Source organism: Coenobita brevimanus, chromosome 80, assembly GCF_032717465.1.
Source record: "Coenobita brevimanus isolate Jiangsu-jjx chromosome 80, ASM3271746v2, whole genome shotgun sequence".
Classification (NCBI taxonomy): Eukaryota; Metazoa; Arthropoda; class Malacostraca; order Decapoda; family Coenobitidae; genus Coenobita; species Coenobita brevimanus.
In genome coordinates, this window is record NC_137033.1 from 10613790 (window position 1) to 10632395 (window position 18606).

General features: G+C 42.6%; 1 protein-coding gene across 1 annotated transcript in view; it reads left to right on the forward strand.

Annotated features, from left to right (window-relative positions):
- The window catches only part of LOC145409229 (uncharacterized), a 259152-nt gene that overhangs the window by 202710 nt on the left and 37836 nt on the right, over positions 1 to 18606 (forward strand). Inside the window, exons 10-11 of the mRNA XM_080279712.1 lie at positions 64 to 241; positions 1283 to 1437. Of these exons, the coding sequence (XP_080135838.1) occupies positions 64 to 241; positions 1283 to 1437 (333 nt within the window). The remainder of the gene's footprint in view (positions 1 to 63; positions 242 to 1282; positions 1438 to 18606) is intronic.

The window sequence follows — 18606 nt, forward strand, 5'->3', positions numbered from 1 at the left end:
ACAACCATGACCGTCCAAAGCTGCACAATTTACCTCTGTTTCCCCCTCTCTCCCTGTCTGTAGGGTGAGGAGGTGTCAGTGGGTCGGCGTGGGAGAGGAGGCGGGGGCGGGGGAGTGCTGGTGACCGACGACTCCCTGGTGCTGCAGAAGGTGGCCAGGACAGACAGTGGACGCTACTCCTGTTCTGCCACAAACCAGCTCGGATCACACACCAGCAACTCAATCCGCCTCAGTATCCTCTGTGAGTAACAACTATACTTTTGATGTTGGACTTTGTGTGTATGTATATATATGAATGCATCTGGTTGTGTGTATATATGTATGTAACAAACTTTCCAACCCTACCGATCGCATGTAGAATGCATGTTTGCTTATACGTATGTATGAAGCAAAACATCGAGCTGGAACGATCGGTTTTAACGGAAACTTGCACACGCAACAACTAGGATTCAATAACTGATATTGCTTGGTTGGTTCAAACTGATATCCACAGAGGAAGTGTTTTGGTATCTTTATAATCCAGCTCCACGGTCACGACCTGCCAAATTTCATTTTGGGTCGTATTCTGGAGATTTTTTAATATACCTCTTTAGCATATTTTTTCTGCACATTGTACCAACATCTTTGCGTGTGTGTGTGTGTGTGTGTGTGTGTGTGTGTGTGTGTGTGTGTGTTATACTGGCCTTATATTGGCCAGAACACACAGAATAGGATACTAAGGCGTAATATGCAGGGGAATCACAAAGGAAAAGTTGCCCCTCTAAAGTAACCATTCAAATTACCATAATTGGATAATCGATAAACGTTATACCAGTACATCATTAAAAACTAGCATGAATTGGTAAAACTACGTAAAACTGACTTAGCCTATACAGTATGCTAATATAAGAACATACATATGTCTGCTAGGCACGAAAACCGTGCGGTATCACTTGAATCCACACTCCCACTTTCATCCAACTTTCTGTTAAGTTATATTACAGCCAACAAAGACGTCCCACCCGTCTGTTAAAACTGATACGACATTACAAGAAGGTATAACCCATAATGACTGACGTCAAGTATTATGCCCAACATTAGAGGCGACGACTTTCACCCGTCTCACTGGATGTCAAAGGATGTTAACAGTCTATTGAGAATGGTGAAAACGGTCACCGAAATTGTGCAGAATGTACTGTTCGTCTGGCGTTGAAGATTTTCTTTTCATACATCAATAATCACGATGTCTTTTGCCGGTGAATATGATCTAAACCAACATGTCCTCATTCTCTCCCACGATCAGACCCACCTGAGTGCACGAATGAGGGTCGCGTCGTGAGTGTGACGCCTGGTGAGAACGTGACGCTGAGCTGCCTGGTGGATGCCTTCCCGCCCCCACACACCTTCACGTGGGCTCTCAACACCACCCAGGGGCCCGCACCCATCCCACCAACACAGGTCAGGAGAAGGCAACGCAACAGTAGGGCACGTTTAACTCTTCCATCCAAGTACATGTTTTTTTTTGTTTTTTTGCTCATTAACATGTGGATAGTGTTATTTCAGGTGGTGGAGTCTTTCTAAACCACTCATAACCGTCTAACGTAAACTGATTTTATACGGCAAAGAGTGACTCATGTCAGTGAGTCATCGCTGCCTGAGTGTTATCTGATATTAGTTGCTTTGTTAAAATCATTCATAATTTGCGAAATGTAATTCGCCATCGTCCCCCTCTCCTAAGCTGGTATTGCTATTCGTGCCCAAGCGGAAATATCAGGTGTTAAAGGAAAACGTGGGGAGACTAATTTTCCATGAACTGATGTTGTTTAGCTTAATCCCAAGAATCCGGGTAAACTCTTTTTCAGTTTATTCCTCATTTCCAGCAAGTAATTTTATTTGACATAAGAAAGGTCCCACATAATGAAACGGTCTGCTGAGGCTATATGTACCGCCTCCATTTCGAGGAAGCCTGTCCTGACTTGAATAAAATTTTCCTGAGACGGCAAAAGCAAAATAAAGGAAATTTCTCCAGGCTAAGTGGGGTAGTAACATCCAGACATGTCCTGGCTGAAGGGACTCTCATGGACGTTTATCTTTCCTTAATCGACACTAGTTAGCTCCTGCCTTCATCCCTGCATGATATCTGGGGTGAATATGTGTTCTGGAGGTTTATCTTTCCTTGGCTAATATCATTACTCGTCCCAACACCGCGAGAAAGATGAGGCCAGGGCGACTTTGGGGAGGCCTATCTTCCGTATATTGTTTAGCGCAAATTAGAAACTTATCTCTCCTGAGCTGAGTTTAATTACAGTACACTCACACACACACACACACACACACACACACACACACACACACACACACACACACACACACACACACACACACACACATATTGCGCGAGCTCATAAGATATTTCAGGTGAAATTGACTCTTATTAACCCTTATCCTTCTTCCACCTCTTCCTCCTAGTCCTTATCATCATCATCATCATCATCATCATCATCATCATCATCACTGTAACCTGATATGTCAACAATAAGGGGAAGTAAAGTAGAATCCAGCAGCCATGAAACAGAAAGCAAAAAAATTAGAACTATCAAGCAGTCTTCCCGCTGCCCAGCGAAACGGACAAGTGTTATTTACGCATGATTTTAGCCTTTGAAATCCTAGCCCAAACTCACAAGCGAAATCATCACGTATCCTTAGTTACACAGTTACTCACCCACCACTCTATCCATCAAATTCCTATCTCCATCCCACTGGCAAAATCACCCGCACGTATCCTTAGCAGCACATTCACCTATCATTTAAGCCCTTGAAATCCTAGCTCCACGCCCACAGACAAAATCAGTTGCACTCAGTCTTTGTCACACAGTTATTCGCTCACCATTCTAGCCTTCGAAATCACACTTACACCTCACAAGCAAAACTGTCTTCACTTATCCATAGCCAAGCAGTTATTCATACATCTTTCTAGCCTTGGAAACCCTACCTACTCGTACACCTCACAAGCAAAACCATCTACACTTATGTTTAGCCACACACTTATGCACACACCATTCAAGTCTTCGGAATCCTAGCTCCACCTTGCAAGCAGAGTCATCTCCACTTGTCCTTAGCTGATACTGATTTGCTCTAATTATTAGCAACATACATTGTTTTAGGTGAAATAGACTTTCGTGGACACGTATCTTATGTTATTAACCCCTTCACAGCTATGGCGTCTTTCGTCGTCTCTATTACATTCTTGCATTAACCAAACGATTTAGAAAAAAAAAAATTGAACCTCCAGTCGCCAGACAGAGCCTATATTAACGTCATTATTATAATAGTTTCCCATAAGGTGGATGAAATTGTCTTGATCTAGTGCTCTTCGTCAACGGGCATTGGTTACACTAGAACATCCCCATTCATGTCAAATGTGCCCATCACCATCAGTATCTGCCAGCGTGGAGAGGTGGTGAAATGAGAGAAAAATGGTCTATGATTAACAGCAAGAAATGATATTATACATATTTTTCATTTCAAGAGAAAAAAAAATGAAAAGATGAAATAGTGCAAACTAGTTCCATTTCTTTTCGTTTTGACTGACCTATTTTCTTACAAGCATAATTCCACCGAAAATTTCTTCGTACCTCACCCTGCTGAGGTAGGCGTCACCTCTTTTTAATGAACGTGGATGAAGTGCTTAATATTGACTCGGTGCACTGCAGGCGCCAATGAAAATGCACTTGAGATCAAACGGGCATTCCCTTGATGCTAAACTGCCGTGGGTGGGCAGTATAGTCAGGTGGAGGCGAGTATTCCACGGCAGGTGCATGGAGGCGGAGCACATCAGAGGCAACAGCAGCTGGGAGTCTACACACACACACACACACACACACACACACACACACACACACACACACACACACACACACACAGTTTAGGTTATACAGCAGAAGCATGAAAGCGCTGCACATCACAGCAACAGCAGCTGGGATTCTATAGGCAACACACACACACACACACACACACACACACACACACACACACACACACACACACACACACACACACACACACACACACACACACACACACACACACACACACACACACACACACAGAGTTTAGGCTATACAGCAGAAGCATGAAAATGCTGCACATCACAGCAACAGCAGCAGGGAGTCTATAGACACCACACACACACACACACACACACACACACACACACACACACACACACACACACACACACACACACACACACACACACACGCACGCGCTGGGGGGGTTCCAGGCTACACGGCAAAAACATTAAGGCGTGGCATATCGGAGTCACACGCACAGTCTTCTACGCTGCACAAAGAGGTTTGGCAACACACACGGAGTTTAGGTTACACACGCAGAGTCTAGGCTTCACACACAGAATCTAGGCTACACAATTTCGTTTGCACACCGAGAAGAAGAGGTAACACACATGAAGTCTTTGCTTGACGCACAGACACTAGGTTAAGAAAAAATTATAAAAAAAGGGTGTAAGTACTGGTAAGAACACAAAGGTCGGGGTGTATCCAAAGCACCAGCACGGTCTAGGCTGCACATACTGTAGTCTAGGCTACCCAAAGAATTTTGACTGCCAAAATAGTCTAGAATATACACACAGTCTAGGCTACACTTAAAAGGTTTAGGATTTTGAGCTACAAATACAAAATCGTGCGATATGGCATGAGGATAAAGGCGAGAGCACATCAGAGGCAGCAGAAGAGAGTCTAGACTACACACACACACACACACACACACACACACACACACACACACACACACACACACACACACACACACACACACACACAGAGCTTGGGCAAATGTTTTCATCTCAAGCTATCGTTATACGCCGCCTCCTGCTCTACTCAGCCGCTGCCTTGCTATTCCCTACTCAGCCCTCCACCCCATTCAGCCCTTATCATACCTATCCATATTCTTTCCTGACCCCTCCCCCCCTCTTCTCTTTCCTTGCTTTTTCCTACTTCTCCCTCCCACCCCACTCAACCCTTGCCTTGACTTTCCCTACTTTTTACTAACCCACTCAGCCATTACATGCCTTTCCTTACTTCTCCCTACAAGCCCACTCATCCCTTGCGTTTCATTTCCTAATTCCTCTTGATCACTCCGTCTCCTCGACTGATTTCCTTCACCAATATTCCCTCCTTTCTGTTCCCCCTCTTCCCCTTCATCCTTGCTCTTCCTCATCACCTCTCTCTCTCTCTCTCTCTCTCTCTCTCTCTCTCTCTCTCTCTCTCTCTCTCTCTCTCTCTCTCTCTCATTAGCTTCATCTTTTAAGTCCTGCTCCTCTCTGTCCCTACTACTCTCCATCTCTCCATCACATCTTCATTTCCCCTCTTATTACCCTTTACTCAAACTTCTCGCCAACACCTCACGTTCTCCACCACACCTGCCTTTCCTTCCTTCCTGCCTTCCTCCTTTCCAAGTCCTCATTATCATCCCTCACTCTCACCCCTGTCTCTGCTTAGAGTCGTCGTCATCACCACCACCACCCTTCTCTCTGCTTCCGTCCACTACCTGCCTCTCTCAGCGTAAGTTATCTAGTCCACCATTCCATCCCTGCCTCTTTTACCCACCTCTACCCACTCTCTCTCTCCCTTCCCTCTCCCTTCCAGTGCAACCCATTTCCTCTGCCACCAGTTTGTTTTCCCTCCTGTCAAAGAGAAACTAGACATTTTTCACAAAAATACAGGCTATATTTATTGCGCTGAATGTCGTAGGCTCTGCTGATAATATTTTGTGGCAGATGCATTGAAGTTTTGTCATAACGTCTGGCTAAGTTGTCCAGACTTGTAAATTAAGCATATGAACTGTATTAAATTCAGCTCAAAACCTGCAAAACATTTACTGCTTATCTTAATGAAAATGTCAAGTACATTACATAATATATTTGGAATAAAGAATACAATGCACTAAGAGAAATTAAACTATTAACGAGAAAAATGAAAATTATTAACACATTACTACTCGAAGTTAATGAGTGAAGGATCTATCTAGGAAAATACTGAAAGTACTGTCCTTCGCCTACGGATTCATAGTCGCGAAATACTTAAGTTCCGATTTTAGGGGAACTTACAATATTATCCTTTAGTGACACAAAACAGTCTTCAGTGGAAGGGGCTAGACATAAAAGGGTCAATATGCAATTCATCAGCATTCATCACGATGCTAACCATTTTTTCCGCCTAAGAACAAAAATATGAAAACAGGTAATATCACCATAGTAAAGTTACTGTTAATACAGAATTAGGTATTGCCTCTCTACTCCACCGCCGTGTCAGGTAGCAAGGCAGGCAGGCAGGCAGGTCGGTGGTGGGATGTGGGTCGATGGCCGTGAGCACCCGACACACGTTGAACATTATAGGGGTTCAGGTGAAAGGGTTCTTGTGAGCCTGCTAATTGAGCTCGAGGAAGGAGTCTAATGGAAGGAGGATTTCCAAGAGAGTGAGGGAGAACTGGAGAAGTGGCTATAAATCTTTGCAGCACTGGGCCAATTTCAAGCTAAACGTAGGGGAAGGACGACGAAGCAGGCGAGGATTAGAGCAAGTGGAGTAAGGGGCAAGGAAGAGACGAGAAAGGAGAACAGAGTATGACGAGAGGGATTGATATGAATGGTCTTTAGAGGATGGGATACAAACAAGATACATTAGTACTGATGTTGTATATGATGATAGGATGCCGACAGTAGAGATTAATGTGTGCACCGAGAAGGTAGGTAGGCTACTAACAAGAAAGATTAATTTCGATAGTGAGATATGAGGCCTACGGTAATGGAAGGATAGTATAAAGAGAACTGGATACGGGCTTGAATAACAAGGAAAACAAGAAAGGAAGGCGGTAAGGACACGTGAGGATAAAGTAAATTGTGGTGAAGAGCTTGAAAGCGCTATGAGGTTAATATAAAGACTGATCTTACCACACAATTAGTTAAGGAAAATTATCATGATGATAGTGAGGAGAAGAAAATATTAAGAAGAAGGAAATAATAGGTCTTTCTTTTGTTCCTGACGTTTCTACTGCACTTGCCTCGGAACATATATCGTGTCGCTGGTACTCTTGTCTTTCCTGAACCATACTGGAAGGAGTTGAAGGGCTCGAGAAAGCATGATGTAGGGCACCTTTTTCAGTGACCGATAGCGAGTACATGCCACAATAATATAAGAAGAAAATAATAATCTCCCTTCTTGTACACAGTGACTTGTTTCATTTCTATGTCATACTGGAAAAATTCTCAGAGTTCCAAGCGTTGAGGATTACACTCTGTCCACATAAATTTGCCGAAAATTGCCATCTCTCCATTTTCAGTGTCAACACCAGAGTATGGTGCCAGTCAAAAAGGAGTCGTATGGAAAGGATGTACAGTAGAGCCGTTTCATTAAATTACCCTGTTACTAAACTAAGGGAATTGTACTGTTAAAGGAGGAAAAATCGCCAGGTAAGAGTGGACAAATTAAAACTGGTAAATGCTACGTGTCATCAGGTAACCGTCCTGCTTGTGGACTACTTCAGAAATCCTGTTTGGGCCTGTGTGTTTATTGTGTTTGACTCTTTAGCCAAAACACACACACACACACACACACACACACAAACACATACACACACACGTACAGTACAGCTGCAGTCAGTCGGTCTTGTTAAAGTCTAATGAAATCTTACCAAACTTGCCAGTAATATTTAAGTGGATTAGAAGGGTTGTAATTTTGCTGCACTAGTTTCGATCCCATAGTATGTAAAAGCATTATCGATTGTAAATGCACTTCTTTCTTGTACTGCCAGTCCACGTGAAAATTGAGCTTGTGTGTGTGTGTGTGTGTGTGTGTGTGTGTGTGTGTGTGTGTGTGTGTGTGTGTGTGTGTAATTCACCGGGTCGGTCAGGATCACTTGATGGTCGTGATCGTCAGCTTTTACCCTCCCGGATGGGAGCTGAGAGCTCATAGTGTCCGATCTAAGGGCAAGGCTGTGACCTTCACACACGCACACACCCGTCCCCTTGCTCCAGGGGGACAGTAACCACCCACTTCGTCAGTGAAACTTTTCGCAACCTGAGCGAGGCGCGAACTCCCGTCCACCAGTTGGCAAGCGAGAGCGTTGCCACTGCACCAGCGAGCGGTGTGTGTGTGTGTGTGTGTGTGTGTGTGTGTGTGTGTGTGTGTGTGTGTGTGATTGGTACTAGAGCTGGGCTGGTGTGTGTGTGTGTGTGTGTGTGTGTGTGTGTGTGTGATTGGTACTAGAGCCGGGCTGGTGTGTGTGTGTGTGTGTGTGTGTGTGATTGGTACTAGAGCTGGGCTGGTGTGTGTGTGTGTGTGTGTGTGTGTGTGTGTGTGTGATTGGTACTAGAGCTGGGCTGTTTGTTGGACTAAATAAATGACGGCATGGTTGACCGGATATCGGAGTTCTCGGGGAGCCATTAACAGCTTGTCTGACTTTCCACCTATGTTAGCCGTGATATTAACTCTCTCATTCTTGGGACAACCCTTTTATTCTGTATCGGCTAACGTTAGACGATTTTAAAGAGCTGAGAGAACGTTAGGAGTCTGAAAACATTAATACTCTTTATATTTATACTTACCTGTTATTCTGTGTGAACTAACGCAAGATGATTTTACTCAATTGGGAGTGTTAACGGGAGCCTGAGGATGTTAATATTGCTATCATTAATCCTATCATGGTGGCAACAAATTCTTTAATCTATTCAAAGTAGCGTCAGACGAATTTTTCAGCTAAGAGTGACCTGTAGGAGCCTGAGAGTGATATCTGCTTATCGTGCTCTCAATTTTGCCATGGATCCCACTCTCGATACAGGCAAAACACTCCGTTCCCAAAACTTATCCAAGAAGAAATGTGTGAGAAAACTAGAAGAAAGAAAGAAATGGAGATAATAAAGGAAAATAATGAAGTAAATTGATGCTTTTAATCCGAGGACAAATTTGCAGTTATATTATTAAAATTCCTAGAGTTTCATTAAGCTCAGTAACACCCTGTTATAGATAAGGGGTGAAGGTTACATATGACATTGTAGTTTGAAAAGTCTCTTTTGAGCTGAAAAAAATAGTTCTGTTGTATCAAGAAGTAATAATAGAAATGATAATAATAATAATAATAATAATGATGATGATAATAATAATAATAATAATAATAATAATAATAATAATAACAATAATAATAATAATCCATCCATCATCCAATCCTATGTCGCCCCATAAGGAGCGTAGGAACCCAGGGCTAGGCAAGTTGGTCCTGACATTTAAGATGAGAGTGACCAGCCTCACTCATCCCAGAGTGGCATTACGTGAGCAATAAACCCCAACCATCCCTTGGATATAAACCTTCACAGGCTGAATCCGACTGGAGCCACTTAATTATCCACGTAACCACTAGGGGCCATTATTTGGTTATATGGTTACGACGCAGCGCAGTAAATGGTTTCCTGGTGTACAGGAAATTATTTGCCTTGTCACTCAATGTAGAGCCACCCACAGGCAGAAGGAAGAGGAAAGAATGAAGAAAAGAAAGACAGAAGAGGGAGTGTAAAGTCACCCGTAGGTAGAAGAAATAGGAAAGAATGAAGAAATGAAAGTCAGAAGAGGAAGGATGGAAGAAAGGAAAGGGCAGACACCCAAAGCAACACTACATCGAGTGGGTGGATGGTGAGCGGCCTCACCTATCACAAAATAATAATAATAATAATAATAATTAAATAATAATAATAATAATAATAATAATAATATCGATCGTGTTAAAGGTTGCAGAATATTAAGCTAAAAATAAAGGGAAAGTGAGGGCTAGTCGGACGTGATGTGCTGGGGGAGTGAGTCGGGGTGACAAGGGTTAAAGAGGGACGGGAAGAAAAAGAGAGGAAAAATTATCAAAGGAAAGTAAGGGAAAAGTTCGTAAGAAAAAATGATGCTAATGAAGTCACAGGGGGTGTTCATCCACGCACCGATCATACAGCTCTGTTTTGCCCCATCAACAGCGTAGGGACCCGGGGCTTGGCCATTTTTTTCCAAGCATTTAAAATTAAATTGGCTGGTTAATCTTCCCTGAATTTGCTTTGTGTGAACAGTAAACTCCAGTTTTACCCATCCCATAAATCCTCATGGGCTATATTCGGTTAGAGTACCTTAATGGAACCCGGGAATGTTTTCTTCACTTTTTCTTACCATCCCATGTCGATTCTGTTCACGTTAGGATAGACATTTTTTAAAACTGCAGGAGTTAGATACGAGTATAGCCTTATTATACTCATTCATTACGAAAGGCCTAATGTCGGTTTAATACAATAGTCCGTTAGCAGTAATAACAACAGTCTTCCAGAATCAAGAGTTAATCCACTAGAACGTCTCGCGTCATTGATTAGGGAATAGCATGAGAAATAATAAAAACGAGCAAGAGAAAAAGGTGCTAAACAGAGAAACGCATTTACTGTGACGTAATGTTATTGAGTGAGAGAGTACTGAGGTTGAAGTGCCGAGGGCAAAGGATATACCAAGAAGGAAATAAAGTATTGCAAAGATAATAATGGCAATAATGAAGTCAAGTGATAGTATAAGACTGTCAGGATGAAGTCAACTGTGGCGTAATGTGGTGGGGGAATGCATGTGGAGGTGGGAGGAGACATGGGGTATAGCCGGATCTCTGTGATTTATTCTCCAAGTTGGGGGGAGGCTGGGGAGGACTTGTATATACTCTGTCACCTACCGTACCCATATATGTTCATGCACACAGGCAAGTACACACAGAAATATAAATACCCATGCACATAGGCAAGGACACATGAAAAAATAAATACCCACATACAAACATCCAGTTATATTTACATAACATGCATCTGCACACACATGCCCTCATGCACAGACAGAGAACACAAAAACGGACACACACATGCCCACATGTGTATATATAAACACAAATAATTATCCCGCTTAATCACGCAGAAAATTACCACTGCCATCACCACCAAACACCACAGTACAACCACCCTCCTCTCTCTCTCTCTCTCTCTCTCTCTCTCTCTCTCTCTCTCTGACACACACACACACACACACACACACACGCACACAAAATCAGGCCAACAGCAAAAGTTCATATATCACAAAACACTAATTCGACACCAAAAATGCACTGACCCCAAATGATATTAAAATCACTGAACTGAATATTTTTTACGATTCCTCTCATCTGGTTTTGTGAGGTCGGATGTAATTGACTTCTGTGGAACAATAGATTAAATCTGATAGTGCTGCAAACTAGGATTTACCTCTGATTACTGTGTAGTGTGACGTAATATCCACGAACGAGGTAGGAGAGAATAAAAAAGAGGGGTTGAACTGGAAGTAGAGTGGAAACACATGAATTATGAACACTCTTAAGCCCCTGAACTCACTCTCAGCTGAATAAAATTGTCATTCGTTAACTGGAATTTCACACTAGACTTGTCACGACCATGAGAGGTTCTAATGTTGAAGCATTAACACGCTCTGGCTCCTATAAAGCACTCTCAGTTGAATTATAACATCTGGCGTCAGTGGGATTAAAATGCTTGTGTTGTCCCGGCCATGAATGGATTAACGGTAACAATTTTACACTTTCAGCTTTTGTCAGTAGGGCCTGTATTCTCATCGGTTAAAGAACCTCCCTGACACCTGTTCCTTAGCGATTTCTTTTTAGATATGGCTAGTTAATATGCTTTTGTTCGATATTTATGCAAAGTAGAACGATATTGGAAGAATTTATGTCACAAAGAGTTCAGTAAGGTGCAATATACGATACAAATCGCTATAGAAAAAGTGTTAGGGAACATCTTCAGCCAAAGAGAACACATGCCTAGCTCTCAGCCTAATAAAATTGTCCAACAGGATATCCTGAAAAGTTTATTGGGCTCCAACGATCGCATCACTGGATTCCGGACGTTGTTGCTCTCTGTGTCGTTGTTTACCTTAATGGATTGGATTTATCCCTATGTCCGCAGGTGTACGTGGGTAGAGGTGTGAATCGTGAGAGGGAGGACATGCATGAAGTGATTTAGGAGGACATTGAAGGGAGGGGGGGAGGGGAGGATCTGTTACTCGTTGTATGGAAGAGGTGCTAAGTAACTACGAGTCACTGGAGAGGGCATGTCATGATTCCATCACCCATGGAATTGACTGCAGCTACTTCGGATTACTGTGATTACGATTAGAATTACGATTCCACTCACAAAGCATTGGAATTCAGTACGATTATGGTTTCAAAGGTTTGTAACAAATTTCAATATCATCCATTTTATCGAAGGAAAACAAAGCGGTATTTTCTTACCAAACCAAGGTTTTATTGACTGAAATTAAACTATTAATATTGGGTATAATAAGATACAAAAGTTATTGTAAGTTATGGAAGGACATAGCCTTACTCACCGGCCTACACTCCTAGAAGTCCCTTTGAGCAAGTTCCAGGCAGCCTCTCCTCCCATTCCAAAGTATTTCGGTTGGCCGCTAGGTTTGCCTTCATAAATTGGTAAATTTTTGGCAATCTGCAGTAAAATTCTCAAAATACTGAAAAAATGACAGAGCCACAAATCTGTAGCTATTGTCAATGTATATAATGTAAAAAAATGCTATATTTTCAAACCTACAATATCTCACCTCATTGGTAAAGCTGCCTGGCCCTGCAGCGCAAGTGAACGTGATCTGTTCCCGTCTCCAGTTTTCCCATCGTCTGCTAACATTTGACCAGTGTGACACTGTGTTATACTCTTTTCTCGGATACTTTTTCTATAATCATCAGAGTTAACTCACACTCATAGTCTTAGTACATGCCTATTTTTTTTTTTTAACCCTTTCTCTCATTTACAATTTTTTGTGGAGAGCATAAACTTCAGATTCACAGCTGGAAAATCATCATTGTCATCATGCTTACGATTACACTTGGCGTGGAATCGATGAAGATTATGATCATTTGGTGCATGGAGCCGATGGGATCACTTAGTAGCACGATTCCTCATAAAAACGTGGACTCGATTCCAAAAATTACGATTCCTGACGACAGTTACATCATGTCTGTATTGTAGACCACAAGGAAAGTTATATGAGTTATTGTACTGTACAGGCTAGATAGTGTATGGGCGAGGGGGTATTGAGTCATTTTACTGTACGTGGGAGATGCTGTGATTCATTGTACTGTATGTGTCTGAGGTCATGTATAGAGGAGGCGGTGTGAGTCGTTCACTGTGGCTTATTGTACTGTACAGTACGTGGGAGATAGTTTGAGTCAACGTATAGGTGAGGCAGTGTGAATCTTTGCACTGTCCGTATGAGATAGTGTTAATCATTAAACTGTGCAGTACCTTGGAGATAGTGTGTCATTGTATTACATGTGAATTATTTCATTGGCGTGAGGTTGAAGTAAGAATGGGTGGGAGAGAAAAATAGGAAAGAGCTTAAGTTCTTTATATCTTTAACATTTTGGACTACACAGAGCCCATCCTAAGGCTGACTCTCTGAGGATCGATTCTGTGTGGTCCGAAACGTTAGCGAAACAAAGAACTTAAACGCTTTCGTGTTTTTTTCATCCTTCCCATTTTTATTCACTTGTCAAAATGATTTTATAAGATTTTGAAGTAATGTACGAGGAAGGCAGTGTGAGTCGTTCAGTGTGAGTCATTCTGTTATTCTTACGCACTGCACTGTGAGTATTAGATGGTGTGACTCATTGTACTGAACGTGGAAGACAGCGTGAATCACTCCACTATAAGTAGGGGGTGGTGTGAGTTATAGTACTGTGCGTGAGAGATAGTGTGAGTTAATGTACAATACATGAGAGATAGTGTGGACCATTGCACGGTGATTGAGAAAATGTGTGTCATTGTATTAAACTTAGATGTGAGTCATTGTACTGTACGTGGGAGGATGAGTAATTGTACTTTAAGTAGGAGGATGTGTGAGTCATTGTACTGTACGTGGGAGGGTATGAGTCATTGTACTGCACGTGGAAGGACGTGAGTCATTGAATTGTAAGTAGGAGGATGTGTGAGTCATTGTACTGTACATGTGAGGATGAGTCATAGTGCTTTACATGGGAGGATGTGAGCCATTGAATTGTAAGTAGGAGCACAAGTGAGTGACTGTACTGTACGTGGGAGGATGTGTCATTGTACTGTACGTGGGAGGATGTGAGCCATTGAACAGTAAGTGGGTGGTTGTGTGAGTCATTGTACTGTATGTGGGAGGTAGTATGACTCACTGTAATGTGCATGGGAGGTGTGCGCCATTGTACTATACGTGGGAGGAGGTGTAAGTCAATGTACTGTATATGAGAGTATGAAGAGGTACTGTACATAGAGTCGTTGCTGTGTATGTGTGAGTAGGTGTGAGTTATTATACTCTACGTGGGAAAAGGCGTGAGGCAGTGTGAATCCTTTCCCCTTCCTTCTTCGTAGCAACAACGCACGAGCCAACCCTGTCGAGCATATATATATATATATATATATATATATATATATATATATATATATATATATATATATATATATATATATATATATATATATATATTATTTACGAACAATAGCTAGAAGTTTCAAGAATTAGCGAGCAAATTCCACCTGAACATTTCCGTCTCCCTACCTTTACCTGAAAGGTGGGGGAGGGGAGAAGGGGGAGCTTGGGAGAAGTGAATGGGGAGGGGGAAAATATGGGAGACTGAGGGAGTGGCGGGTGATGATATAGAGAGGTTAAGGGGAGAGGGCAGAATGGGGCAGGCAAGAAGATGGGGGAGGGAAAGGAGGAAATGTATTTAAGTTGTCTAAACCAGTCCAATGGAGGACAACAATTGAAAGGAAATCTGTTTCCAGTTTGGATAAGACATGACTGGAGTGGACTGCAAAGGAGTGTGGTAACAACAACCACAATATCCACTTTCAAGTCCAGGTGTGATGAGTATATTAAGCAAATATGTGTTTGACACAGGTCCAGCAGCTGGACACTACTAGAGGAGCTATTTTTGTATTCCCCACTGAATATTACTATGCAAGCATTCCTATGTGAGCAGGAGGTGGGGTAGAGGCTAAGAAAGGGAAGCATGAGAGGGGTTGAAGTGAGTTGGGGTGAACCTGGTAAGAGGTGGGAGAGGATTTGAATGACGGGGGATGATGAACTGGGATAGATGAGAAGGTAGGAAAAAAGGGAGGTTTTGAGAATGGAGAAAATAGGGTTGAAAATAGCCTGAGGGAGGAAAATGGGGGAAGGTGAGAGAAGGGGTTGAGAGAGGGAGAAGCGAAGAATGGGTCAAGATGAGAAGGATGGGGATGAAGAGGGAAGGAGAGGGGAGAAGAATAGAAGCAAGTACGGAATAATGGGGTGATAGCAGAATTAAGAGGGTACAGAGAGAGAGAGAGAGAGAGAGAGAGAGAGAGAGAGAGAGAGAGAGAGAGAGAGAGAGAGAGAGAGAGAGAGAGAGAGAGATGGGGTTGAGAAGTTGTGAGAGAGGGAAAAGTAACTGTGGCAAAACTATTCACCTAGTGATATTAAAAGAGAAACACAGCTCGGATGTAACAGTTGCCCAGAGTGAGGATTCTGAAACATGTTTTCGATCGATCCTCTGTCATAGCATAGATTTGTTTTTACAGGAAGAACTAGAAGCATGAGATGATTCTGCGCTCTGTTGTCCTTGATCTTCATATGGAAAACATATATAACCTGTTACGGAACAGAGAAAGATAATGTACACTCCAAGTGAGAACACCAAAAAATCACCACTGTCCCGTAAAGTTCCAGGTTCAAAACAAAAGAGTTAGGTAAAATTACAAGTTAAAGTTTAATGCTCAAACTAACAACAAAACATTCAGGACTCATAAGGATAATGTAATGGCAAAAAACAGGTTAAATATATGGTCAACTGCAATAGCCTCTATTAACACGAAATCAGCAAGAGTAAATTTATCTAAGTCAGCCCCGATAAAATGAAAATAGACTGGGTAATGCTCAGTTAATGCAAGATAAATTATTACATATACAAACTATTATTAATAATTGCTGACAATAAGAATCCTACATGAATCACACAAAACCTCACTAGGCCTACAAATTAACAACTTATGCTATACAGTACAAGAACAAAATGCAATAACACTTATACTCAAATTACACAGTTGCTAGATGGTTGGAGACTTCCTGAGCACTCACAATAATAACTGTACAGGGGAGGACAGAGATGTGAACAAAATGAGGAGTAGATCTAAGTGGCAATTAATGTAGAGACTGAGCTCATTATATAGGGGCCGGTAGAGCTTGATACAACTTGTAAGAAGGACGCGCAAATGAAGCCATGGGGACAAAGAGTTGACAATCCCGCTCTGAACAACAGAAAGAACGACTTACTCTACTATAACAGTAGAAGGGGGGGAGTGAGGTAGAACACGCTCGTGATCAAACAGGCAGCACACTGTACGTTAGAAATACACAAAGGATGATGAAATCATAGGCTATGTAACAAACCTAAGATAACTTTCTTCTCTTAAGTAAGATTTTTTTTTTTTTTTTTTTTTTTTTTTTTTGAGGAACCGGCAACATGGGAAGACCAGGCACCTTCCTTTCCTTATCATTCCTACAAATACATACAAAGTTTACTGCAGGAAATCGAGTCGTAAATATATTCGAGAATCTCACCCTTATTTATGAAGTCTGACCGCAGAATCCAAGCTTTGAAATTTATTCCAGTTCACGCTGGACAGGTTTACTTGACTCTGAAAAATCTGTCGTTGCAAAATTAGAGAACTATAATTTGGTTTATCTATACGTTTTGTCTGAGAAATAAGCTGTCTTATTTCTTTCCACTGAGGGTCAAGCAATTTTACCAAGCTCCGCAGTAAAGAGGTTAAAAACTATTTATAATATGAGAAATATTAACCCCCTAACCCACTCAGTACGGTACCGTCATTTATTTCTCACCAGGTATTTTCATTCACCTGAGGAGAGAATTGCGAACTGGAGAGGTTGGATCGGTGCTTTCCTTAACTTTCCCATTAAAATGTATATTCCTTCAGACAAAATGCAAAAATCTAGTGGTGGCCCAGTTAAGACGAAGAATACATCATCTTACTGAAGTTTCTTTTCTTTCTTTTCTTTTTTTTGGTTAACAGAAGATAAACGAAGGAAGGAAACATAAAATATGAAAAAAAAAAATGCTTATAGCAGGCTCCAGGCGTCCTCCATTAAAAAAAAAAAAATCAGCGAGAGCTGTACTTGAACTGTTGTGAGCTGAAGTTTTGGGGGAATCGGTTAATTGTGTGTTATTTTGGGGTCCCGTTTCGGTCTGTTCCTCGCCAAGCTTTCAAGTGCTCTACATTAAAGCAGATGGATTTGAAGAATCGGTTACAGATCTCATGATTCTTCAAACTGCATGCTGCTCTTCATGTTACTGCGAGTAACACCCCTTTAACGCCAGTAGATTTAACCCAGATCGTCACCTCAACCCCAGCACACACACACACACACACACACACACGCACTCGCACACACACGCACACGCACACTCACGCACGTACGCACGCACGCACGCAAGCACACACACACACACACACACACACACACACACACACACACACACACACACACACACACACACACACACACACACACACACACACACACACACACACACACACACACACACACACGTGCGCTCGCGCCGGGTCCAAAATATTTAAATCATCGCAATTTATCAGCAGGTATTTAGTACGGGAGGAGGAGGAGGAGGAGACGTTGGATGAGAGCAGGAGCAAGAGTGGAGGATGAGAGGAGGTATAAGAGGAGAAGAGAGGAAGGAGAGGGGAAGGGAAGGATACGAGGAAGAAGGATGGAGGACAGGAGAAAGAAGAGATGGGAAGAAGACGACAAAGAGATGGGGGAGAGAAGGAGAAGATGGAAAGGAGAGAGGGAAGAAACATTGAGGAGAAGAGGCGGAGGAGTAGATGGGTAGGACAGTAGGTAGAGACACGGAGGAGAGGAGAAAGAGGAGATGGGGAAGAGAGGAGGAAGAATAGATAGGGACGAGAGGAAGAAGAGGAGAAGGAAAGGAAAGGAGGAAGAGGAATTGAGGAGGAACGAGTGGTAAAAGACAGGGGGGAGATAAAATCGCCATGGACAAGTCTAGTATCCCCTCCCTCACCTTCCTCTCCCAGCTTCGGTTTCTAATTTTGTCGGCCTAATTAACGTGCTTTTCTCCCACCTGCCTCGTTCTCTCTTCCTACCGCCTTCACTGCATCGCCGCTAATTTGCAACGACAGAGAGGGGGTTCTTGTGAGGGTGGTAGTGGGGGTGGAGGAGGGTGTGGGGGTAAGGAAGCGTTGTGGGTGGATAGGAACATGTGTGTGTTTTTTTGTGGTTTGGGTGGGGACCGGAGTAGGAGGAAAAGGAGTTGCAGGGGTGGAGGTTTTGTGTTATGTGGTTGGGGTAGGATATTGTGTAGGTGAAGGTATGGGATCTCTGAATGTTTAGGTGGGAACTGCGATGTGAGGGTGGGGAAGCTTACAGGTGTGTCGGTGGGAAGTTCTGGGTATGTGGGTGGGTGTGCGAATGATGGTAGAGGAGCTCTGGGCATATAGGT